Raw genomic sequence first — 26,387 nt, forward strand, 5'->3', positions numbered from 1 at the left:
AAAGTCAGAGTTAGATAATAGGTATTTTTCAGATAGTGTAATATAAGAGAAATCATTTTCAAAAGATTTTATTGTAACAGCATATATACATATATTTACAGCAATTCAAAATCATTGCTGTGGTCGGAATATCTTTGCTGAATACATTGTAAAAAGTATTATAATTTCAAGTTTGATTGTGCTGACAAATAATGCATTTACAAAAAGGAAATGTTTTTTTTACATATTAATATACATGGCAGACATTGGCAGTACATGTATTAAACATATTTCTGTAGAAACAGAGCAAATATTAAATGAATGCATGAAAGCAATAAATAAATAAATTATTATAAATGTAGTTTTTACATGAATGAAGTGCATTTTGATTGGGTCTTTAGAGTATAAAATGTGAAAAATACTGCACTTGGGTAAAATAAAACTAAAAATTGTATAAAAATATGTAAGCCAATTTCATAACACTGTAAAATGAGTCACAATGGTATGATCTATAAAGATATGTCAATGATTTTAAGTTCATCTTCAATGAAAAAAAGAAAAGAAAATTGATTTGTTTATTTCAAAAGAATCTGTGTTTTCTGTATTGCAGTTTTGCTTTGATCTCAGCAAAAAGTTATACCATAAAATAGGAGTATCTGGTTAATACCTGTATATTATCCTAAAAAAACCCTTTATAATACTTAGAAGTCTGTACATTGTGTATTTTATAGAAAGATGAAAACAATTTTAAAAGGGGGGGGGCTGTGAGTGCTTGGGCAAAAGTTCTGAAAAATGAGGGTAGATTGCATTGCAAATACATGTACAAGCTATTAAGTACAATATTATTATTAGGTTGCAAATATGACAATAATTTAAGAGAAACTGGGCTAATAACATGAAAGGCCAACTGAAGAAACTAGGTCATAATGAAAGGTTAACATGTTGTTCATAATGATGGATGGGCCAACTAAAGAAACAAAGTTATAGTGAGACCAACTGAAGAAACTATTATAGGTTATAATGAATGGCAGTATAGAAGAAACTAGTTCATAATGAAGGGTCAAGTAAAGAAAGTAGATCATGGAGGGGCCAACTGAAGAAACTTGGTCTCAATGATAGGCAAACTGTTTCTTTTTTAATATATATATTTAACCACATAGTTGTTTCTAAATTTTTTTGGTCAGGGGTTTTTCCCATTAATAATGACACAGTCCCTTAGTTATTCTGGCATTTGCCCTCAACATGCATTCTTTTAGGGGAGGACCCCTCCTTCTTTTTAAATGTCCCCTGTTAGTGCTATTTCAATTCTTAGGGACAATCCTGAGCCATGAAAGTTTCTGCCCCTTTTATTGCACTGGATTTAGATTTTGTGAGGGACAGACTCCATCTTGTTTCTTAATCTCATGTTAACATCAAATATTAACTCACAACTTATTAATACCAAAAACACTTGATTGCTGGTCATTATAAATAATCTTTGCATTGCTGACTGCAACATGAAGTTCATCACTAGCCTTTAAGGGCACAAAAATTGGCCCCACTTGACTTCTGGTGTAACTGTGTTGCCGCAACATAAACTTGTTCATGTGTACAAGGTCTTTGCCATTTTTGTATATAGCATGCATGGCTGGCTTTGTCTTGTCTAGAGTAGTTTCCCCTGTGTAAGAGTCAAACTGTATGTAACTGTAGACTACGTATATTCCAGCACTAGGGACAATGAGTTTGCCATAGTTTATCATGTCTTCATATTTTATTCCACCTTTTATGTAGGACGAACCATTCAATTGTGACCAGTGCAATCCTGCAAATTAAAAAAAAATATATCCATAAAAGTTTGATGTCTGGTTTTACCCTAACAAGCATATGCATTTCAGTAAAAAATTACTTATGTACTTGCAAATGTCTGAGTCTTTAGCAATCATAAAAAATATATTGATGCAAAAAACTAGAGTTACCCCCCCCCCCCCCCCAAATTCAACACACTAACAAACACACATGCTAAAAAAAAATGGATGCATAACTTTAAAAAAAATTCCACCTGACGCACCTTTGCTACATTTTTCTGTTTTGATGTACAGGAGTGCCCCGACAGAACTGTTATCACCTGCTGTAATTCCAAATTAAAAATTAAATAAGTTATTAAATTCAACACCTATACATGTTTTATAGAGGAAGTGTTTGAATTTGAGTTTTATTTACTATAGGAACGACCTTCAGGTATGTTCCTGCACAGTGTATGTGATTTCATTTCAAAATAAAATTTTAAAAAGCTGAATTTATATCATTTAGTCTGAAAATATTTTTATTGGTTTTCATTCCCTGGCATAGATAATAGATATGGCCAGGGTATGGTGTGGTTGTTATGTCTGCCCTCCCTTAATCTTTCTCAGTCCCTTGCTCTTTCACACTTTGTGAGCTCCGTTTCAAAGAAACTCTTCAAGATATTTTTGTCTACTGATATACTGAGGAAAGGTTATTGAACTGTTTAAATATTTTTGAACTTGACCTTTCTTTTTGGCCTCAATTTCAATTTTCTAAATTAGCATTATCTCAATTTCAATGAAATTCAAGATATTTTTATTAAACTTCAAATACATATGAATTGATGAGAGCTGTTTGACTGCGTCATCATTTTTTTTTCTTTACTTTAGTAAGTGCTTTGGTTTGGGTATACACTCGAATTAACTTTTACACAATCGGTTCATTTAAAATTCGACACAAGTATCAAGTTACTGCCCCTCTGCAATTTTGTAATCACCTGGAGCGCTTAATATAGGGAGAATACGGTACTGACCTCTAACCTCAAAATCAAAAATGCATGCATTTCTGCACAGCTAGTATGAGGCTAAAGTGTTAAACGATATTGATAAAATTTGAGTATAAAACAATGCTTTTAACCTTAACATTTGACATTAGATTTTTCATGTTCTTTGATGATTGTAGAAATATTATTTACTTGAATGTTATATATTTTTCCTATAAGTATATACATGTATACTACACCCTTTTATTGGAAAATTACCTTTGGCCCGGCACTCCTCCAATAGTTGACCTGTGTTTGGTACCTGAGGTATAGAAAATTAGATTGAATTCAGAATAATGCTTCAATAAACTTTACTGAAATCGGAAAAAGCCGAAGGCACGACAATAATTGACGTATTCATTTATAGATCGACTTTAATGATTATAAATTTAAATTAAAATAGATTAAATAAATTACTCTAAGTTTAAGATTGTACGTCCTTTTAATAAATTGATTGCGACTTTTTTTTTCATAGTTTGTGAAGAATGTCAGGCATCTCAAGTATTGAAGTTTAAACGAGCTAATCGCAAATAAATTGTATAATGCGTGAAAAAAAAGACAGAAGGGAAATTAAACAGAAATTAAAATTTTCCATATCAAAAACGTCTACAGTTACTATGCACAGTCGCCTAATAAATAAAGAAAACAAACCTCTAACTTAAGGTCCTTTTTGATCATTTTACAACACATGTATGAGGAATTGCCCGTGTTCATGTGCAAGACGTCTGCATTCTCGGCCTTCATCATTGGTGAACATGGTGAACACGAATAAAACACATCGTCAAGGGCTGATGTCGCCGGGGGCACGTGTCCCTGGGGGTCACCCCTCGTGTCACAGCTGTCCCTAACCATCTGAAGAATCACCCAACAGAAAATTAATCCCAACAGGAACACATTGGCCAAGAAAGAAAATATCAAAATCTTGGACTTTCGTCTTTGGTTTGACTTTGGAGAGTCCGTGGAATCATTACAATTCGGTGAAGAACGCATTACACCATTAGAATTCACTGAAGTTTTCTGTAAAGAGGGCGAAGGATTATCAGAATTCAGTGGAGTTTTCGCACAGTCGTCCATCTCCATCCTGACCAGTTCGGTTTTAGTCGGACACTACTGAATATCCACAGGTGTCCCACACTCCCACACACATACACTTCTTGATCAATCGGGGAAACCGTTAATTCTTTCCTCCCCTACGCACCGACATTTTAACGACTTTATGCTTCCGACAATTCACAAACCCAGGACAATTTTATCGGGAAGGTTTTTTTCGTTCGTTCAAACGAGAATAAGGGGGTGCTTTAATTCTTCCTCATATTTACCTGGGCAAACAGCGATGAATTAAACTTTCCCACGGAGGAAACAATACTGAATGCAATGGCCTTTTGTTATCTTCCTCTCGACAGATTACAGGCATGAATACTTCCTATCATAATAGATAAACAGTTACATAACGTAAAGAGAAGATGTATATTTTTTATTTACCGATTAATGTAGTGTTTGTATCTAAAATATTTCGGTTCGCGCATAATTGTTACCAAAAGCCATGTGTTTGGTATCAATTTGGTAAATGATACTGACAGCTCTCGGCCAGCAGTTCCTGGATGTTCGAGTGTGTATACAACATAGGATAACAACACAAGAAAATCACAGACAAAAAAAAAGATATCTAGTAAATGACTTTGCTTTATTTCACTCAAAATAATCTATGAAAATGACACCACCCACCACCACCACCACCATGGTCACAATTTTTCAATCTGGTAAATTCCCGTTCCGATTGGGGAATAACTCGTTTCATACATTTCCTCGCCGTCCATAAACCAAAAGAATGAAATAGGGGGGGGAAATAACGGAGATAACGAACACTGTTCGATCTCATAAAACTACAAACAATACACATCATAAACTACAAACAATACACATCAAAAACTACAAACAATACACACCATAAACTACAAACAATACACACCAAAAACTACAAACAATACACACCAAAAACTACAAACAATACACATCAAAAACTACAAACAATACACATCATAAACTACAAACAATACACATCAAAAACTACAAACAATTCACACCATAAACTACAAACAATACACACCATAAACTACAAACAATACACACCATAAACTACAAACAATACACACCATAAACTACAAACAATACACACCATAAACTACAAACAATACACACCATAAACTACAAACAATACACATCAAAAACTACAAACAATACACATCATAAACTACAAACAATACACATCATAAACTACAAACAATACACACCATAAACAACAAACAATACACACCATAAACTACAAACAATACACACCATAAACTACAAACAATACACACCATAAACTACAAACAATACACATTAAAAACTACAAACAATACACACCATAAACTACAAACAATACACACCATAAACTACAAACAATACACACCATAAACTACAAACAATACACATCAAAAACTACAAACAATACATACCATAAACAACAAACAATACACATTAAAAACTACAAACAATACACACCATAAACTACAAACAATACACACCATAAACTACAAACAATACACACCATAAACTACAAACAATACACACCATAAACTACAAACAATACACACCATAAACAACAAACAATACACACCAAAAACTACAAACAATACACACCATAAACTACAAACAATACACACCATAAACTACAAACAATACACATCAAAAACTACAAACAATACACATCATAAACTACAAACAATACACACCATAAACTACAAACAATACACACCATAAACTACAAACAATACACACCATAAACTACAAACAATACACACCATAAACTACAAACAATACACACCATAAACTACAAACAATACAAATCATAAATACGGACCCCTGAAATTTCCCGAGGTGGTTACTAATTAGGTACCTAGAGGAATCGAGTAAGCAACTCCATTGACCAGTCACGCTGGCCGTAAGCCTTACGTATCAAATAGATTCCGTAGTCAAATTTAGTAAAAAAAAAAAAAACTAATGTCTAACAATTGGTGTGGAACAAGTCAGCCAAAATACGACTCATATAGGTCAATATTTGCTAATAAGAAAATTATAGCGACCATAGAATTTACGCAATGCTGACGAGATCGTTGAAGTCCCTGTAACATCAACTTATATGTGAGTAGCCTGCCTCGGTTTGAAATTTGATTGTATCCAGAGCATACGCTTGCAATTGAGTAGCGAATGAGTTCAAATACATAAACACCATGCATATACAGGTGATAGACAAGTGTTACTACGTCTGAATACATAAAAATAAGGAAAGTTGACGATGGAGAAGCCGAAGTCATCTCGTCTGTCATACATTTGAGTGCCTTTCTCGTCTTAAGTCTGTAAAACATTCAAATATGAACAAATCACAAAGATCAATTCAGATAAACGTTTGCCGCCGATTAGGTACAAGTCAAGATTTCCTTTTATATCTCTCGCGTGTGTTGTCGATAGATATAGTTTTTGTAACACAATTTGCATTATTTCCTTTTGTTAATTGAATGAATTGGTATATATGTTTAAAAAATTCTCACGCGAAGGATTGTTAAAGTGACACGAAAGGTAACCTGCTTACTGATTTAAGGTTCATTGACCCTTTGATAAGAGAAATAACTCCCACTAAGATGGCTTTAAATGGTTAGGTTAAAAATTTCATTTTGAAAAAAAAGACCCACGGGATATGCTAAAATAGCATGCATTTTTATCATAATTGAGATTTTTGATTTTTTTTAAAAGGAAAGTTTTACTTGAGTAAACAAAGGGATGGCGACCCTTACGTTATTACATCCTGGTTTAACAAAGAGAAAGTCTGTTTGAAAACGGTGTTTATTTCTTCCAACTCATTCGCTTCTTTGGATTGAGTCCCACAGTACATGCTGCTGAAATATGAATGAAAAATGGGCAGCACAAAGCTTTGCGCATCCTTGTAAGCCCCCCCCCCCAATATTCAACACGTTGACGCTGGACATTTACTTCGCTTAGCATGTAATAAATGTACTAAATTAAAGGATGCACAACGCGGAGGAGCATTCCGTTTTTATATTTATCAAGACAGCATTCGACATTGATCCCGATGCAAATTACATTACTTCTGTTTCGAACAAAGAACTAGCACACACACCCTCACACTCACACAAGCGAAAACAGTTACTGTGATGAATGTGCATATTGAAAAATACCTCAGATTTACCATATAAATTAATAGTTAGATGCTATCGAAATCAGGATGAGCAAAAAGAAAGAATGGTTTCTGTCTGTAATTTTAGCACTTATTTTTGAAAATCTTTTTCATAAGTTTGTTTTAAGTTGATTCTCCATGTTGGATTTGACCGACAAACTTACATCATGCATTGAAATTTTTTAAACAAAAATAAAAAGAACTTGGTAAACTTTATAATCAGTTGCCCCTCTTATATGTTTCAACCGTCAATGTCAAAAAGAGATTTTATTTTTCCACAGCCTATTTAAAAGATGCTCTTTCTGAGAATTCAGATTTCTGAGAAAGGGTACAATGAAAATACAGTGTTTTGCAAATTTTACTACATAGTTACTGAGAATATCCAACAAGGAATTTAATATGAGAAAAAGACCACACGATCAAATTTCAACGTTAAATGCAAAAAAAGTTTCCAAATGATAAATTTTAGCTTTTCTTAACTTGAGTTTTGTTTTGTAATGAAAATTTATACTTTTTCAATGTAAGTTAGAAGGATTATTTTAATTGATTTTGGGGTCGCAATATCAAAGATCAAGGATAGAGATTCAGATTTTGCATACATACGTGTAGTTTTTTAAAATAACTTCTGTCATAAGCTTTAAAAAAAATGTTGCAATCAAACATAAGGTAATGAATTTCTTTACTTCGTCGTAGCATCGTTTTTGAAAAGAGCAGGAAGCCTCCCATGCCCTCCTTCCCCGATGCTACGTGCCTGCTTTACATGTAACTCAATAGCTAAAAGGTCATGGTCGACCTATTTTCATCTTACTCCTGATTCTTTTCAGGTATTCCAGCCTCTTCATTTCTCCATAAGGGGAAAGTAAATTAATTTAATAAGCTTGTACAAACTTGAAGTTGGATGTTGATAGTGATGTTCACAAAATATGAGAGGTATTGTCTGAAATTTCATTGTATCAGTATCTTCCGTTTTCTTCGTCGGGGAATAAGAGAAACACAAATAGAACGTGCCCCCCTCCTTCTGTGTCGTCGAGAGTGCGTTTTCGCGCGGGTAATTTTCTTGTCACAACTCCCCCTTAGTACCTGAAGCCCCCCCCCCCAAAATTAACACAAAAAAAAACAACACCTATAGGCAAGAGAGAGAGACGATGAAAATATTTTTGCGGAATTTATTTTAATTTTTTTTTAGCCTTCTTTACTAGACTCAATCTGATTGAAATCAGATCTTTGTTATACGCTCCGAAATTCTGAAAGTCACTGCACAAGATCTTTGGACACCGACTATAAGAATTTCGGAGCCTAACAAACATCTGACTTCCACCAGCGCTGAGATTTTCTCAGATCTGAGATTTTCTATAGGTTGGTGGCCCTGAAGCTCGATTTTAATCAGACTGCACTTGACTGTGCTTCGAGACATTTACCCATCACGTCATAGACAGTTTTTAAAATCTCTTGTCCTACTACTAGTATGCAGATCAAGCCCCTATATTAAGTATTCTTTGTTGGGAAAAAAATCGATGCATCCTTTTTTAAAGAAACTGAGTCCCAGAAGGTTTTCTGAACTAGATAAATTTTATATGGGACTTAAGGTTTAGAATATATATGCTGCATTTCCCTCTTATTGAAACAATCTTCCTTAACTTGTCAAATTATTTTATTAATAGAAAGCATTTTGAAACGTATTTTGAAAAAAAATATATCAACATTTAGAAAAGATTAAAGTAAACAATATACAATGTTACGGAAGCGTATTAGTGCCACTTGGACACTTCACTTTTTTTTAATTTCTACACTTTAATGTGTAAATTTTTTCACTGTAATGTGTAAATTTTACACTTTAAAGTGTAAATTTTACACTTTAAAGTGTAAATTTTACACTTTAATCTGTAAATTTTACACTTTAATCTGTAAAATTTACACTTTAAAGTGTAAATTTTACACTTTAATCTGTAAATTTTACACTTTAAAATGTAAATTTTACACTTTAATCTGTAAATTTTACACTTTAATTTGTAAAATTTACACTTTAATCTGTAAAATTTACACTTTAATCTGTATATTTTACACTTTAATCTGTAAATTTTACACTTTAATCTGTAAATTTTACATGTTAATCTTTAAATTGTACAGATTAAAGTGTAAATTTTACACTTTAATCTGTAATTTTACACATTAAAGTGTAAATTTTACACATTAATCTGTAAAATTTACACTTTCATCTGTAAATTTTACACCTTAATCTGTAAAATTTACACTTTATTTGTTTATTCACATATTCAATTTAGCATCTTCACACATCCTCAGTAACACATTTCTAAGCCAACAGACCGTGTTTCGTGCATGACAAAATTTAATTCTGATGTTTTATATTAAAGTAAAACTTTTCTTTGAATATAAAGTGAAGAGCATATCAAACATATATGCACATATTCCCGATCACAGGTGCTTGAGGACCCCTCCCTCCAATATAGATTCCAGGGCCTGTTAGACTTTTTTCACATAAATAATATATGGATGACACAATTGTGATATAATCTATAAATCCTATCAATTCAGAAAATTTGCTTAAACTAACATTTTATTGGCTTACAAATGTGTTACTGAGGATGTGTGAAGATGCTAAATTGACTATGTGAATAAACAATAAAGTGTAAATTTTTAAAATTTACAGATTAATGTGTAAAATTTACACTTTAAAGTGTAAATTTTACAGATTAATGTGTAAAATTTACAGATTAAAGTGTAAAATTTACAGATTAAAGTGTAAAATTTACAGATTAAAGTGTAAAATTCACACTTTAATCTGTAAAATTTAAAGATTAAAGTGTAAAATTTACACTTTAAAGTGTAAAATTTACAGATTAAAGTGTCGAAATTAAAAAAAAAGTAAAGTGTGCAAGTGGCACTAACACGCTGTACATGTATAACGCATGTTTCTACAGGTATGATATAGAAAAATAAAATGATGATGATATTTTATAATAATGAGACAAATTTTCTATACATACATATAGTATATCAAACAATCTAATTCAGGGGATCTGCTTCCCCTGCTTAAGGAGAAAAAAAAAACATGCGCGGATCTAGAGGGGGTGGGAGGGAGCCGTGGATACGACAGTTAGGAGGACTGCGGGGCCATAGGGAGTTACATTATACAATTTCATTACAAACGCTCAACAGGCTCTCGAGATACCCTCCGAAATGAAATTTTTACACACAAATAGAATGTATGAATTTTATTAACTTGAACTTTGACCTTTTGACCTCCAAACAAAAATAAGGTCTTTTTATATAGGCCATAGGGAACTGTGATAAAAAAAATTATTGCAAAAGCTTAAAGACTTCTCGACATATCGCGTGGAAACGAATGCATTAAACAGACTGAAATTATATATTTACGACCTTGACCTCGAAATCAATATGGGTCTTCCATATGCTACAAGGAGTTGATATGTAAAAGCTCAAAGACATCTCGAGATCTCGCGCGGAAACGAAAGTGTGACAGCTGCATGGATAGACAGACAGACGGACGGATGGACTTCATATATGGCCCTGACCCCCCCCCCCCTCTAGATTCGCACATGCTCTTCTTTTTTCCTTAAACGGGGACACGAATTCTCTGAAGTAACTAGCTCACGTGAAATCCTAGGAATATAATTCTATAAAAGAAACATGCGAGGGAAAATTAAAAAAAAAGTTTTAAAAAAATGTAAAATACACTGTACATGTGCAATTTTTATGCAGTGAAAACTGGGTAATTCAAAATTTTGCCACACTACGTATCTTATATTACTTTTATAAGCTTATGGTTAAGCTACGACAAAATTAGTTTGGACAAGTGAGACATTAATAATTTTGAAAGAAACTGGGTTAACAGAAAGAACCAACTTTAGGAAACTGGACATCATATGAAGTCTACTTTTTTATTTCACTGGGTTTCATCTTTTTGAGAGAAAGTCACTTCTTGTACTGGACTTTTATTTTAACAAGACGAGAACTCATAATTTATTAATACCAAAAACACTTGACTGTGGATCGTTATAGATTATCTTTAAATTGCTAACTGCAGCATGAATTTTATCGCCCGCCTTTAAGGGCACAAAAATTGGCCCTACTTGACTTGTGGTATAGCTATGTTTCCGCAGCATGAACTTGTTCATATGCACCAGTTCACCTCCATTTTTATACAGCGTAAGCATGGCTGGCTTTGTCCTGTCCAGGGTGCTCTCCCCTGTGTAAGAGTCAAACTGTATATAACTGTAGACTACGTAAATTCCATCACTCGGGACAATAAGTCGGCCATATTTGACCATGTCCTCATATATTATGCCACCCTTTATATAAGAGGATCCTGTTCCGTGGGACCAGTGCAATCCTAAACTATAAAATTTTTATGAAATTATTTCAGCTCTGGTTTATCCCCCTGACCCTACGATTAATTCGAGCAAGCTCATTCCAGTAAAAATGATAAACGTATCCGCTCATATCTATGACTTATCGCCTCACAAAATAAATTTACCCCTCTCCACACACGTATTTACACCCTTACTTATATAGTGAAACTTGAATAATCAAACCTGGCTCATCTTTGCTGCATTCATCTAGGTTGATATACAGAAGTGCCCCAATAGAAGTGTTATCACCAGCTGAAATTCCAATTGAAAAATTAAACTATTATAAAAACAGTTTTTGGTTATTACTGTCAAAAAAAAAAAACACAGCTGGTTTCTGCGTTTGACTCTTTTTCTTACCACATAGATTACAGAACGGGATAGCCATAATTGTGATTAACCTTGACCTTTTCACCCTGAAAATCAAGGTTCTCTGCCCTCTTAACCTTGAAACCACGGAAGCACGTATGACAAAGAAAAGCCTCATAAGCTGATATGCACACATGTAACTTGTTTTCATAGCAAAAAAAAAAAAAAAATCATTGATAGTTACTTTTAACCTTGACCTTTGGACTATAAAATCGTTAATTTCCTTCACTACCTAGCAACTGAGTGTCACTGAAGCAGAAATTGACCCAAAGACACACATTGTTTAATCCTATCTGACACTGACCTTGAACCCCCCGACCTCAAAATCAAAGGCCACTTATGTTTCTGAACTTAATAAATTTCTCCCAAAAGTATTAAATGTACACTATTTATTTAGAAATTACCTTTGGTGCGGCACTCCTCCAAAAGTTGACCTGTATTTGCTACCTGAGGGGAAAAATAAATTTATGCTGAATTCCATAAACTTCATTGAAATTAGAAAGCTCCGAGGATACAATAATAATTAAAGATTGACTTTAATGATTATTTTTTAAAAATTGATAAAGAATTTCGTAAATTACATCGTTTTACACTGCATGTTTTTTTCTATATTGAAAGTTTGGGTGATAAAGTTTTAAAAGGATTTTTATAAGTGTTAAATTCATTTGAAAGAATTTTATACATCGCATATTTTCTCAGAATTGAGCAATAAACAATTTTATAGCAGATCCGTGTTAGAAAATATAATGCCGTCTTTCCATTAGTTTCCAAGTTAAGAGTTTCTGCTGAAAAATGTTGAAAATGACATTGATCGTTCTCATAAAAATGTTAACATTACAAATCTGTGAATATGGCTTAAACATTGACCCCCCCCCACTTTTTTTGCAGCAAAGATATACATAATATAGGCATTGAAAATTGGGATTTACCCTTTCTTGTTGGTTTAGTCCCCCCTTTCAATTTGCTTTCGACGCCTATGAGTTGACTGTTAAAAATCTGTGAATATGGCTGAAACATGGACCTTAGGAAACTCAAGAGGAGGGTTCATATGCACAGGATGAGTAAGCACCCCCTGTTGACCACCACACCGCTGTGTGTATGTATTGATCCGTTAGAAGGAACATTCTGTAGTCAAATCCACTCCGCTCCATAACACGTATGTGGAGTGGAATTGACCAGAAACTCTTCACTTGGAATGATAACGTTACGTTGAAAAAAATTGAAAAGCTCTTCGAAACTTTCCATTTTTAAGGACAGGTTATTGAACAAATAAAACAAACCTCTAATTTGATGTCCTTTCTGATTGCTTTACAACATATGTAAGAGGAATTCCCCGTGTTCAATTGCAAAACGTCTGCATCCTCGACTTTTATCATAGACACGCATGATGAGCACGAATAAATCACGTCCTCTAGAGCTGGTGTGGCAACAGGTACATTTTCCCGGGGGTCATCCTTCCCCTCACAGCTGTCCCTAACGATCTGAAGGATGACGCAACATAAAATCAACCCTAACAGCAATACATTGACCAAGAAAAAAATTAGCAGAATCCTGTTTTTATATTCGCTTGGATGGCTTCCCATTTGATTCTGAGAAAAAGGATTCCTCTATAGCCTCGCCGTTAGTAGAATCTGGGTTTGACCATGAAAAGCAACCACACCTATTTTGTGCATTACCCTCCTCCGATACTGCTTGGCTGTACATTGTAACCCAGGTCCGTCCGACTTATATGGAACGCTAGTTATACGGGTATTAAATAAAGTGAATTTTCCGATTACGGGTCGTCTCCAGTTCCTGGTTCAATGATAAACTATTTATTTAAGGTCAAGATCTAGTAAATGAAAGGTGCCTACAGATTTATTAAATTTGGGAAATAAATTCCTTTATTATTGCTTTACAACTTATCAGCCTGTCAAATAATGTGTTTCAGTTGATTTTGCAGGTAAACAAGATGAAAAATTTTTTTAACTGTCATTTTCAATGAAAACAAAGAAAACCAGACATGAATATGGGAGTTTTTTTGAAAGTATTCGGAAAGGAAATGTATCCAGATTGAAAACTACAGTCTCTCAGAAAATGGTAATTTTTATGTTCATTGGCCTCTTCTTTCCAAATCAATATCAAATTTAATATAGCGTATCCGGTTTACTTTTCATATGATTTTAAATTGAATGACATTTGAAAAACCTCACATTTACATACATAATTCTGCTAAAGCCGTAAAGTTTAAATGAAAAAGAAAGTTGAAATTGATTATGACGTCATAATGGATTGTCACACCAAAAAATTAGTTCTCAAGTTAAATACTAGTATATTAAAAAAAATTTATAACATTTATTTATTTCAAAAAAGTTAATTGCGATCTACACCCATGGTCCTCTTTGCACCAGTCAAAACCTTTCTTTATTTGTGTAGCAATATACCCATATCACCTGCATACAGAGTTTAAGTTTTTCAGTTGATTCTATATGGAAGAGCATCGTACGAACGATTTCTAAACTGAAGCAAGCTAATGACAAACAAGTTAATGAAACAAGGATATAAAGTTATAAACAGTCTCATTTAAAGTCAACATTTCAAATTCAAATTTCTTTAACTTTTAATTATATATCTAGAATGATTATCGTATTAAAACAGATGGTAACAAAAATAATTACAAACAATTTTAAACATTACAAGGAACAAGAAGATATATTTCAGTTGACTAAACTTTACTTCAGTAGAGACATGTCTTCTCCCTATGATATTTTAGGTAAACACATACAGTAATCTCACTTTGTCTATTTTGCAATTATGCTTAAGCAATTTTTTTAAAGGAAACTTTGATGGTAATTATAATTAAAACATATTTGCTAGTTAAATTAAAAAAAAAAACAATGGTAGAGAAACAACAACAACAAAACAGGTAATAGCAATTTCAATAATAATTTAGTTGCCATGGTAATTCAACAGAGCAAAATACTTCCAACTCATGGATAGTGCATGGAAACTGCCAATATAACCCGGTGCATTTTAAAGATCATGTTGCACAGTCAGAAGTTTTTTAAATTAGTGCTTTATTATTGGTAACCATGGAGATAGGGGCATAAGGAAAATATTATGGTAATATAATGAAATAGGGCATAGGGAAATTTAAAAAATATTGCTTTGTATGATGGTTTCCATGGAAATGGAGGACATAGAGATACATGTTAATACAAATTAATGCGATATATGTCATGGTAATCATAGGTACAGAGGGCATAGAGAAATTAAGAAATCATTGCAATATATTACAGTTACCATGGAGTCCAGGACAAAGGGAAACTTAAGAAATGATAATTTTGCTATGGTAACCATGGAGACAACATTACAGGAGGTTTAAAGTAGATGGGCGTAAGCAAATTGAAAGGGGGGCTATAATTGAAAGTGTGTGTGTGTGTGTTATAGTGGGGGGGGGTTAAAAACAAAAAAAGGTAAAATCCAATTTTGAATGATTTTGATATTTTATGTATATATTTGCGTAAAAAAAAAAAAAAAAGATTGGGGGGGGGGCTAAGTGGTAACCATGGAGACAGGTGGTATAGAGAAATTTTAAAAGAATTTATTACTTTATTATGGTAACCATGGAGATAACACATTGCAGTGGTTTTTTAAGTACATGTACTTGCTATTTAATTTTTGACCACGGCTGTCGGCAGTCTGTGTAAACAGTAATAAGTGAACTTTGCGAGCGTAGTGAGCAGGTGACAGGGGTGTCTTCAGAGGCATTACAGCTTGCGAAGCTCGCTGATAAAGCGTGTACAAACTGCAACTGCCGACTCTGTGGTTCGATTTTGAGACACTAGAATGATGACATTCCCCACGCTCCATAAGAAAAAGAGGGCACCTGTCCTCAGAGGAACTGATAACCGGTGACGATGTAAGTCATTGACCAAGATTAGGTAATTTATGTTAAATATATTGTGTACCCATTTCAACTGCATTTAAATATAGACCACTTTGTCTGTAAATTTTAATAGCATATTGACACAAAATTTTGAGCTTTATGCAAATAGTGTAGATGTCACTAATTTTGAAGTACATGTACTTACATTCTATGGTAAATTGGCATTGCCTGAAATCAATCTTTTATTTTCAGTGACAAAGAATTGAAGAAAAGATCCTCAACAAAAATGGTGTCCAAAGTAAATTTTGCATTGTTTGGTTTTGGGAATATGGGTATAATCCTTTTTATCATACTGTATAAAAAATATTTTTAATAGTTTATGTTATACTTTTAATCAATGGTACATGAACATTATTTAGAGTTATTTACTCAAAATACTGAATCACCAGTTGAATAAGACAAAGTAAGATTTAAAAATTCTGTCAAATCACCTAAAAAATGAATAAGAAATAAAATTCAAATGAATAAACAAATAAATAAAAGGGGGGGAGGTTAAAGCTAGATAAGTAATCCACTGTACACATGTATTTCAATGACATGAGAACATGCATTAATACTGACTGAGTCACATGTAGAGGGCTACCCATGTTTTGCTGGACCAAGAACCAAACTGTTTTCTGAGGCTGTTAGGTCAAAGTCCCTAAAACACGTTTCGCTGGAGAAAGCTATCAATAAATGTTTGTTTGACCTTTTTTACACGCATGTATTTTGTACTAGGTTGGTTTAAACACAGGAGTTTGCGAACCTATCAATTTTACCGAAATTTTCAGTAAATAAAAAAACAAAAGGTAATACCTATAATAATTATAGGTATTATGTATTTTTTATTTACTGAAAATTTCGGTAGAATTGATAGGTACGCAAACTCCTGTGGTTTTAAAGTTCAAACAATTTTTTGGTCTAATGCAGGTATCTTCCAATTTTTTTTTTTAATCTATTTTGTACGAGGTGGTTCATCATCTCAAGCCATGGTCTGTAGTCTGCATAAAGCTTAGTCCTACAAATGGAGAGGATTCTGCATTTCAGCTGTTGTTTGCAATGATGTAGTCAAAGTGATAAAAAAAATTCAAGAGGACCACAATTACCTGTAATTGACTCAAATAAAATTGTCTTTAAATTATTAATGTTCATTAGAAATTATTCTAGAATGTATGTTATACAGCCAATCCTCATTATCTTGAACATGATGGGACTGAGAAATCCCAAGAGACATCTGAAGATGTGAGATATTCAGAGTAAAATACAGTTAAACTTTGATATCTTTGACATCAATTATCTGAATTAAATAGCATGTAATGTTGAAGTGATTTGGAAGTCCCAACCACTTTATTTATTAAGAAATATTTACCTTAGATACATCAAATCCTTGAAAAACTTTAAATTAAATTGTGTACCATTGAGTTCTAAATATTGTTTTTTGTGTGTAACCAGGTTTTACATGTAGCGCGCGATTACTTAATTTTTGAGAGGTCGTTGGATTCTTACACTGTACATTGTAGGTTAGAACCATTTCCAAATTATAATTGAATTTAACTATAATTGTTGTTGTGCCACGTCCATGTGATTATGGTACTGCCTGTCAAATGGTGAATGGATTCTCATTGTGTCTTGGTTACTAACAAAAAGTAACATCAGGATAAAAAAAAACTTTACAATATGTTTTTGACAAGTGCAAGCGCTAAAATTTATTTGCGCCACCTCTTTGCATTTATTTGCGAAGATACACTAATTGGTTTGCCTAAAGTTTTATCCAATGTCGTATATTTCAACAAAACAGGAAAGCTTGAATAAGTTTTTGTAGCTAATTAGTTCAGGAGAATGCCATGCCTTACTGAAAGTACATAACTGTAAGTGGTTAGGAATTACTTTGACATATCCACAGTATCTGGGACACTGAAGTTTAACTGTATAGTTATCAAATTGCAAAAAAAAAGTTTCATCTCTCAAGTAATCACAAAAAATACAATACTGTAATTATTATTTTATGGATTCTTCACTGGATAATGTACATTAACTCATACTTTAGGTTTGGCCCATATGAAGAATATTCTGACATCACCGAGGGCTACAGTGAAGTGGGTAGTCAGGAACAAAATAGAGGAAGCTAAGAAGTTTGTTCAGGATTACAACCTAGCAGCCCGATGTACCACTCCTGACAGCTTGGAAGGACTTTACAATGATCCAGAGTATGTAATGGTTATTAATATAAGGATTGAGAGGGTGGAGAAAAAGATATTTCTAATGTATTATCATTACAAGCCACAGATTTTTGTCTTCAATCTATATTTTTACAGTACTATATATGGAAATAGAAAGGACAGAAATAACATGATTCTGAACTGTTTACTTTGTAAACATATGTATGCTTTGGTTGTTTAGGAAGAGTTGTCTGCTTTGATCACATGGAAATTTCTCATATAAAATATAATTTCAAAGATCACTCAATCAGAAAATGTTATGCAAAGTGACAGCTAGTGTTTGATTCTCTTCTATTAAATTTAGAGTTTTATGTAATTTTTATGCCCCATTTTGAAGAAGGGAGGGTATATATTGCTGTGCTGCTGTCTGACAGTCGGTCTGTCTGTTGGTCCACCAAGTTTCCATTCATTTTCTTTGCAGATCTAGGTTGCACATACTGTAATGAAGTTTGGTATACAAATATATCATAAAAATATCTATTTTAAGTTCTTTTTGGGTTTGATTGAGCTATTTTTTACAGAGTTATTCCCCTTGAACTGATAAAAATTCCAATTATGCAGTTTCCATTCATTTTGTTTGCATGCATGTCAAAGGGGAGGAGGCATAAGTGTTTGTTTCACAAACATGTTTTATATGTAATGCCTGTACATGTACAAGAATCTAGATAATACTCCTGGTAAATGTAATTTATTTCTCCACAGAGTGAATGCCGTTCTGATTTGTTCTCCCACCTCTACACATGAGCCATTAATCAGGGACTCCCTACTGGCAGGTCAGTGACAATATTATTAAAAAATGATTTATAAACAAATTTTAATTAAAAATGTAAAGAACTGATGAATTAAAAATATTTTGTCCTAAAATTCTTTAACTACATGCAATATTTATTATATTATCATGTTTTATACAAATACATATAACAGTGCATGCATAAATTCTGCACAGTCGCTATTTTTCCTATCACACTTGTCAAGCAATGACTGTTGCTACGCTTGAGGGCTTTCAAATTAGCGGGTAATAGTGTTTTTTAACAAATGTTTCTCGATGAATCAGATTCAAGTAATTTACATGAAAGTATAATATAATAAATTATTAAATTCAAAAAATGTAAAGAACTAATGAATTTAAAATATTTCAACCTTTTTTAACTCTTGAATATTTCTCATCATGAGCCAGTTATTTACCTATCTTTTCAAAGGTAGAGTCACTGCTTCGGTCATGAAAAATTAGTAGGCGCAAAGTGAAACTGAAGATTCTCAAAATAAAAGATGTCTGGGTTAACATTACATGTAATATATTACTTTACAGGGAAAGCTGTGTTTTGTGAGAAGCCTATTACAGATGCTATAGATTCTACAGCAGCCTGCTATGATTTAGCGGAGAAACAAAAGAAACCATTGTTCAATGCCATGCATAGGTATATTTCTAATTGATACATGTATTTATATACACATGAATGAATAATTTTATGTAGACTTTACCTTATAACTATTCAAAACACTTACAGCAATAAATGATATGCACAAACATTTTGAGGAATGTACAGCAAGATAGATTCATACATTTATAAAACAATAATTGTACACTTTTTTTTATGTTTTTATGTTTTGTTAAGCTATATGGATATAGTAAATTACATTTATAATGAAGCAAAATTGCCCATCCCTTGCACTTTGATATACTGAATTTATATTTATAGCACAGTAGTTTTCATTCCCCATGGGTTTTAAACGAAGTTAAGCTATATGGAATTAGTGAATTACATTTATATAAATGAAGCAAAATCGCCCATCCCTTGCACTTTGTTATAAGCATGTTTTACTTTATAAATTTCATTTGTATTTGATAAAACCTGAGCCGAAGGCTCAAGGATGATTTTACATTATGAGGTTGACAGAACTATTTGTCAAACATGCAAAAATTTAAACGTTCAAAGTTGTAAAATGGCTGAGCAATCATAGTTAGAACTTAAATTATTAAGACGGATCGGAATTGTTCAAAAAAGTGACGTTTTCGGAATAAGTGGAGCAGTGAGCAGTGATAAAATTCTGCATAGACATCGGATAAACACCTACAGAGCCCAATACATTTTGTAAACAATCGGGAAAACATAGTAAAAGAAGCCGTACATTAGTATTTAAGTGGCATATTATATTTTGGGACAGAAGGAACAGTTTTCAGGATGACATGCATGAAGGAAAACCATCATTCTGAGATTGCAGTGGTGTAAAAAATGACTTTTGTAACATGACCGTATTTCCATAAATAAAATCATTTTTTACAGGTTGGAGAAATATATATGAAAATTTGTTAAATATTATTTTACTCTGAAACCTGAACATTTTGAACACATTTTTATGACTGGTTAAAGTGACATAAGAAATGTATTGAGTTAAATGGTGACTATGTTGAGAAAAGTTACATGGACTTGTATTATGCTTTTGACATCGGGTAACGTCAAAAATTTTCATTTTTACTGCTCTGGGTATGAGTGTTTATCATTTTTTAATCTGATAAAAATATAACTATTTGTGCTTTGTTTCTGTTGAAAACTTGCATGTTAATAAACTGAGACATGAATTTAATGAAAATAATAGTTTCATATATTTTAAAACTGTTTGTAAGTAATTAAACCAATTTCTCCTTTTACATGTTTTACCACAGTGCTCAGGGTTTGCTTTTGCCATTTTATTGTTAGTAATGCATTTGAAGAGGCATTTAGCTTTTTATAGTGTACTTAAAAATCAAGGGTTGTACAAAATTTGTTTATGACTTCAATTTAAAAAAAAGCATATTTTTTTCATAGGAGGTTTGAACCAAATTTTCGGGGTGTTCGAGAGAAGATCATGAAGAAGGAATTGGGCAATCTACGTTTGATTAAGCTGACAAGCAGAGATCTGGCTCCCCCACCTATATCATACATTAAAACTTCAGGTTTGTGAAAAATAAGGAATTTTTATCAGATTTTAATTTTTATATATTTTTGTAAGGTTGAAAAAAAAAACTCACCATACTTTAAGGTGATTCATTTTACATTTTACTTAGCATTTACAACTATATCCTTCACGATTCAAATAATTTTTTTTATCCCATTATACCATTAATCACAAATTAAAGGTGTGTAATATTTAATACAGATGTATTAACAGTGTTAATTGAAATCACTTTCCAATTCTTAGCTTGTTTTTATTTTTTTATCTCTATCCCAAGCTTTCACACATTGCAGGTGGAATTATATATGACTCCACAATACATGACCTTGACATGTCCTTGTGGCTGGCCGGGTCAGAACCAGAATCTGTGTATGTGAGCGCCTCAGCCTTTGACCCGAGTATTGCTGGTTGTGATGACTATGACCAGGTGCTGGTCACCATTAAATTTAAGAATGGAGTTGTGTCTTCTGTAGAGAATGGAAGAGTGGCTCCCTATGGTTATGATCAGAGGTTAGAGGTCAGTATCTCAAGGTCAAAGGTGAATAAGGTCAGATAAAGGGTAAAGTAAAAGACCTTACAACCAGATATTGGAGGTCAGTATCTCAAGGTTAAAGGTGAATTAGGTCGGATAAAGGGTAAAAAAAGACCTATAGATATATTTACTTTAGATTACTTGAGCCATTCATTGATCTATTGGTTCATAGAGAATTTATTTCAAGGATAAAGAAGTGTTGAATTGTTATTTATGTTTGAAATTTCAATTTGCATGGAGGACATGAATTCATACCACAAATTTAAAAAAAAAAATGGAAACTCAAATCGACGTGAAAATAAGTGATTTCATAATTTCACTAATTTTCAGTAAAAAATTTAAATCTGAATTTTTTTCAGGTTCTCTGTGACAAAGGTATGATCAGTGTTGACAACCAGACAACTGGCCTGATTACAGAGCACCTTGCTGGCGTGACGTCTGCCCCCAGGATAGCTGATCACTTCACGAGCAGGTACCCACAGGCTTACGCCGCCGAGCTGGAGCACTTTCTGGATGTATTGCAAGGTAAAAATAAATCCCAGGCTCTGGGGCCATAAATATTAACGAGTACATGACCTTACTAGTAATTTTGATCTCAATACTAAGCTGATATCTGCTTTTTTCTAGTTATTTATTCATAACCATTATACTTTTAACAAAAGTGATATAATTGCATAGAGGTGACATTTTCATGAGTAAATACCATTTGATTGATTAAGGAATATTTCCATTTCTAATTTTTTTTCTCTGTGATAACTCTTTGAAAGTTAGTGGAGTTGATTTCTGGATAATTCTACCAGAATGTAAATTAGGCAGGTCAATAGGTCAGGAGCTAAGGAGGCCTAATATGCATGTATAAATTTCGTGTGCATCTGCCTCTGTGTCTGATGCTGAGGAGGCCAAATATGCATGTAAATCTCGTGCGGCTGCCTTTGTGTTTGACGTCAGTGGGCGAGCACTATTGAATTGGCATGAGAGTCCTCGTGTAATTTAAATCTACATTTTTAAAGTCTAAATCTACAATTTTATTTCACAATGAAATGAAAATATAAGGAATCACTTACATTAATTGCCAGGGACATACCCGGTGACATTTTCATGTTTCCCACAATCATTGATGCCCTGGCATACTAAATTACTAACTAGACAGTGATTCCTTAAATATACATGTAATACTAATCACTTTGTTGAGCAGTATACTTTTTTGTGAAACTGTTGCAATCAGGATGAATTAAATGTTTACTTTCCATGTTTGAGCCAAATTTTTTTTTGCATAATATAATCTTCTTTAACCCTTTTTGCACAAATTTTCTCACATATATGTAAAAACTATTTATATAAAGTTTCCTGTCAATGATCAGATATAATAGGTCTCACAATAACACAGCTCTCACTGAATGATCAGAATAGCTTAATTTCTTCCTTTTTGCAGGAAAAGTAGAACTACAGGTGAAGAAAGAGGACACACTGAATGCCATGCGACTTGTACGTGCTTGTCAAAAATCTATCGCATCTAAAGGACCAGTTACCATAGAAACAGAAGTCTGAGAGAAGATATAGTTAGGCTTTAAAAAGTTATTGTATACATTAATTTAGTCTTTCAAATAATTTTTTTAAAACATATGTAGAATGTATCAGTATATTTACATGTAGCAAAGATTTGCTTTTCTGTGGAGATTGCAGATCAGGAATTAGTGAGTTTTCCATATGATGATTCATTGGCGGATCCAGAGGGGGGGTTCCGGGGGTTGGAACCCCCTCTTTTTTTGCCAAGTGGAGAAAGAGAGAGAAAGAAGGGGGATAAAACTTTTCCCGAGAATAAGTATTTGTACGTCTAACTTAAATATGTATTGAATAGATAGATTCTCACACATTTAGTTTTTCCATTAACTTTCACTATTACTTTTTATGAGTGAATGGTAGAAAATATTCTACTTATTTTCATATATCATTATCTTATATATGATATGTAACATGCGAGGTTGAATTTGATATTAGATTCCCGCGATCTTAATTTGGCTGTGTTGGCTATATACAAGAAGGTGCCGTTTTTTTTAACTAAATCTTATGAAGGAACTAAAATTTAATTCATTGTTTTATACCCAACCCAAAAAGGATTTTCAAATTCTTTGAGAAAATCCATTCAATTTCAATGCTTCAGTAGTTTTTTAAATGTGTTAATTTTTTTTATACCGACTGGGGGTACCTTTTCAAAGAAAAAAAGGATGTAGAACAAAGATATTTTCCACAATCTTATATTTTTCCATACATGTGTGTGTGAATCTTTGCCTAAGAGTGTGTAAGGGGGGGGGGGGATTAGAGGGACACAACCCTGGAACCCCCCCTTTCAAAAATTGCTGGATCCGCCCCTGTGATTATTGTTGATTATACATAATATGTTTTATAATTAATTAAATGATGAAAGTTTTGATGTAAATATTTGATGATGATTAATTGCTTACCTACATGATACCTAATTAATGGTTTAATATGATCAATGTTATTTCTCAGGACAGAATAAAATATCTCTATGGACATAAAAAAATTTCATCTCTTTCAAGAGGGATAACTCCATCATCTTTCTTTAGATATTGAAACCAAGTCAAAATGAAATGCCGACTTTAACACAATACTATGTGTTTTAATAACGATTTATACAAGAAAAAAATTGTTATTCTAACACATATTTAGCACAAATGCACTTTGTTCAAAAAGATTCTTACACTTCATCAGCTACATTTCCTGTAATATAACATCTTTCTTTGACATTTTCCTCCTACTTCAGATTTTCTGTTTCATGTGAAAGAAAATTTTCCTCTTTGCTTTGAAATTTAAATCGACTCAGGACTAGACCATTTTTGATAAAGGGGAGAAAACTCATTATCCAAGTCTTCGAAAATTATGAAACTGATGGATATCTGCAGCTTCTAGGTTAGTATTGCTGAAAAAGTCCGGTAATGAGTACATTCACGAGGGCACCACAAAGCGGAGCATCCTCTTGCAAAAGAGCATACATGTATCCATAAATCAAGGCAGCATTTCACATTGATCCTGATGCAACTTTAATCATTTCTGTTATGCAAACAAGGACAAACTCTTCACTTCCATTTCACACACAAGGACAAACCAACCCCTCCCACACAAGCCCATTACTATATCTCCTCCCACTCCAGTGCGAGGGGATAATAGGGAACCTTTGGATGTTAAAAAATATTTTCGTATGTCCTTAAGATGAGAAATGATATTTGGTTAATAAACAAGCAAAAGCAAAATAATACAGGTTTTACTGTTTTATTGTTCTGCTCTATCAGCAGATCTGTTTCCATTAAATACAGTACATTTATAGTTAGACCAAGGTCTCACTGTAAACTAAGTAGACAAGACAGAAATATTCAACCTACTACAGTAATTAAAGCACTATTAGTCGTCAATTTGCAGAATTATATATACAAAATGTACCGAAATCTACAGCATTGACTAGAGTCATATGACAAAAACAATTGTACAATATACCTGGTGGGACTGCATCTTAATATAAATACAGTAACTTTCTTTTTCTTGTAAGTAATGAAATATACATCAAGTAAACATTACAAAATTGGCATACTCATCAAAATAAGACAAAGTTTTCTGTATGAAATAGAAATTGAGGAGGAAATTATTACATGATTTTAATCTAAAAGCTGTCAAAAAATGAATTATTGGAGAGGTTTAAAAAATAATTGTACAACAGTTAGACAGGGAAATAGAAGATACATGTATCAGCCATATATCTAAGACTTGGCCCCCTGTTGGCAAATAATGAAGGCTTATTTGTACATCCCTTTTGGTCATCACAATATTGTACAAAGGACAACATGATTAATGATTTTCGAAAAAACTAAAAGGAGATGGAATGAAGCCACATGAAAGAATTAAACAACGTGGGCTGACATAATGAAAGATCTAGTGGGGGTGTACTTTATGGAACTTCTCTAAGTGTGACGAAAAGTTGAAGTGACCATAAAATATTTATAAAAAAAGGCAATGTGTACAAGAAACTGGTTTAAAGAGAGATTTAATCCATCTACCAGCACTTTGTTGGTGAGAGTTTTTGTTTGTTATAGCACCATTACATTTTTTACATATGTGTATCCACGATACAAATTATAAATGGTTTTAGAGTCAAGTTATTATGGAAGATATGGAAAGACTAAGGGCACACAATTATCAAATGGCAGAGAAAAATATTAACTCCATGATATTTTGTGATATAAAAAAAAAAGTTCATCTTCCACGAAGGTAAACTACACATGAAAATAAATATTAGTACATTTCATGTTAAAAAGTCAGTATCACATAATTTTCCACTCGCACGACAATGTGTATATTTGTAATCACACATAGACACATTCAATCCCAATATACAGGCTTGCATTATTTTTGGCAGTGACAAATCACATTGAGGGGCAGGGCCTGTCCATCTGCCACATGGACATATACCGTTAATTTCCTGTACGCGAAGAGCTCAAGTTCCTCTTAGCAGTGTTTGAGTGAAATCCTTGAATTCCTCTCGCACATCGTAGATGTCACTAACCCTGCGGTGACCGGCATGAGAATACATATCCTTATACAGAATAATTCTCATATGCAGTGAATTATGGGAGATTTTCACTGTTTGCTATGAACACAGTAATTAGCAATATAGGATCACTTAGTCTTCTTGTTGCCGAATCCAAACCAGCCCTTCTTTTTCTGAACCTTTTTTCCGTATGACCGCGGTAAAGTGGCATGCGAGGGCATCCCTCTTACAAAGTCTTTCTGATAATTCACCTGTCCGCCAGATCGCTGCTTTTCTGAAATTAAAAAAAAATGTTCATAAATTTAAAATGTGTTATTGTCAATAAATTAAGCATTTAAATACAAATTAAAATTTTCTCTCTATTTTTTTTTTGTGATTAAATATTACATTAAGATTTCTTGTTTTCAGCATTAGATCTCCCTCAGAAATTCTCACAAAATGTCAGGAACTACTGTATACAG

The 26,387-nt window shown here is 33.0% G+C and overlaps 4 protein-coding genes across 10 annotated transcripts in view; 1 reads left to right on the forward strand and 3 right to left on the reverse strand.

Moving 5' to 3' along the window:
• Positions 1-52: 52 nt before the first annotated feature.
• LOC134230095 (uncharacterized) lies at positions 53-4,257 on the reverse strand. Of its 2 annotated transcripts, none has more exons than XM_062711877.1 (4): positions 3,434-4,257; positions 3,002-3,044; positions 2,018-2,086; positions 53-1,780 (listed from the first exon to the last, which is right to left on the reverse strand). In XM_062711877.1, exons 1-4 carry the CDS (start codon positions 3,860-3,862, stop codon positions 1,404-1,406), a joined length of 918 nt encoding a protein of 305 aa, XP_062567861.1. In that variant the 5' UTR covers positions 3,863-4,257; the 3' UTR covers positions 53-1,403. The 2 variants fall into 2 exon arrangements, with proteins under 2 accessions (XP_062567861.1, XP_062567862.1); XM_062711878.1 differs by having other exon boundaries at positions 2,027-2,086; positions 3,434-4,253.
• A 6,724-nt stretch (positions 4,258-10,981) lies between these two features.
• LOC134230100 (uncharacterized) lies at positions 10,982-13,356 on the reverse strand. Its single transcript, XM_062711887.1, has 4 exons — positions 13,054-13,356; positions 12,178-12,220; positions 11,591-11,659; positions 10,982-11,388 (listed from the first exon to the last, which is right to left on the reverse strand). Exons 1-4 carry the CDS (start codon positions 13,354-13,356, stop codon positions 11,012-11,014), a joined length of 792 nt encoding a protein of 263 aa, XP_062567871.1. The 3' UTR covers positions 10,982-11,011.
• A 2,556-nt stretch (positions 13,357-15,912) lies between these two features.
• LOC134230088 (inositol 2-dehydrogenase-like) lies at positions 15,913-23,083 on the forward strand. The gene is made up of 8 exons (XM_062711863.1): positions 15,913-15,973; positions 17,728-17,887; positions 18,602-18,672; positions 19,209-19,317; positions 20,707-20,834; positions 21,127-21,350; positions 21,725-21,890; positions 22,798-23,083. Exons 1-8 carry the CDS (start codon positions 15,928-15,930, stop codon positions 22,911-22,913), a joined length of 1,020 nt encoding a protein of 339 aa, XP_062567847.1. The 5' UTR covers positions 15,913-15,927; the 3' UTR covers positions 22,914-23,083.
• A 1,557-nt stretch (positions 23,084-24,640) lies between these two features.
• Positions 24,641-26,387, reverse strand: part of LOC134230096 (uncharacterized) — a 51,034-nt gene continuing 49,287 nt past the window's right edge. For all 6 annotated transcript variants that reach the window (XM_062711879.1, XM_062711883.1, XM_062711884.1 and 3 more), the window contains one exon: positions 24,641-26,200. In XM_062711879.1, coding sequence (XP_062567863.1) covers positions 26,055-26,200 — 146 coding nt within the window. In that variant the 3' untranslated portion in view covers positions 24,641-26,054. The remainder of the gene's footprint in view (positions 26,201-26,387) is intronic.

This window comes from Saccostrea cucullata, unplaced genomic scaffold, assembly GCF_032062105.1.
Source record: "Saccostrea cucullata isolate Sc308-1 unplaced genomic scaffold, CSIRO_AGI_Scuc_v1 ctg240, whole genome shotgun sequence".
In the NCBI taxonomy this organism is placed as follows: domain Eukaryota; kingdom Metazoa; phylum Mollusca; class Bivalvia; order Ostreida; family Ostreidae; genus Saccostrea; species Saccostrea cuccullata.

Excerpts from the sequence above, each read along its gene's own strand:
- LOC134230095 (XM_062711877.1), bottom strand. The coding sequence starts at position 3,862 with ATGGAGATGGACGACTGTGCGAAAACTCCACTGAATTCTGATAATCCT. Across the intron at positions 2,087-3,001 it reads GGAGGAGTGCCGGGCCAAAG|CAGGTGATAACAGTTCTGTC; the intron begins GTAATTTTCCAA and ends TTGGAATTACAG. Across the intron at positions 1,781-2,017 it reads ATGTAGCAAAGGTGCGTCAG|GATTGCACTGGTCACAATTG; the intron begins GTGGAATTTTTT and ends TTTAATTTGCAG.
- LOC134230100 (XM_062711887.1), bottom strand. The coding sequence starts at position 13,356 with ATGGGAAGCCATCCAAGCGAATATAAAAACAGGATTCTGCTAATTTTT. Across the intron at positions 12,221-13,053 it reads GAAAGGACATCAAATTAGAG|GTAGCAAATACAGGTCAACT; the intron begins GTTTGTTTTATT and ends TTTTCCCCTCAG. Across the intron at positions 11,660-12,177 it reads GGAGGAGTGCCGCACCAAAG|CTGGTGATAACACTTCTATT; the intron begins GTAATTTCTAAA and ends TTGGAATTTCAG.
- LOC134230088 (XM_062711863.1), top strand. The coding sequence starts at position 15,928 with ATGGTGTCCAAAGTAAATTTTGCATTGTTTGGTTTTGGGAATATGG. Across the intron at positions 17,888-18,601 it reads GGACTTTACAATGATCCAGA|AGTGAATGCCGTTCTGATTT; the intron begins GTATGTAATGGT and ends ATTTCTCCACAG. Across the intron at positions 21,891-22,797 it reads CTTTCTGGATGTATTGCAAG|GAAAAGTAGAACTACAGGTG; the intron begins GTAAAAATAAAT and ends TCCTTTTTGCAG.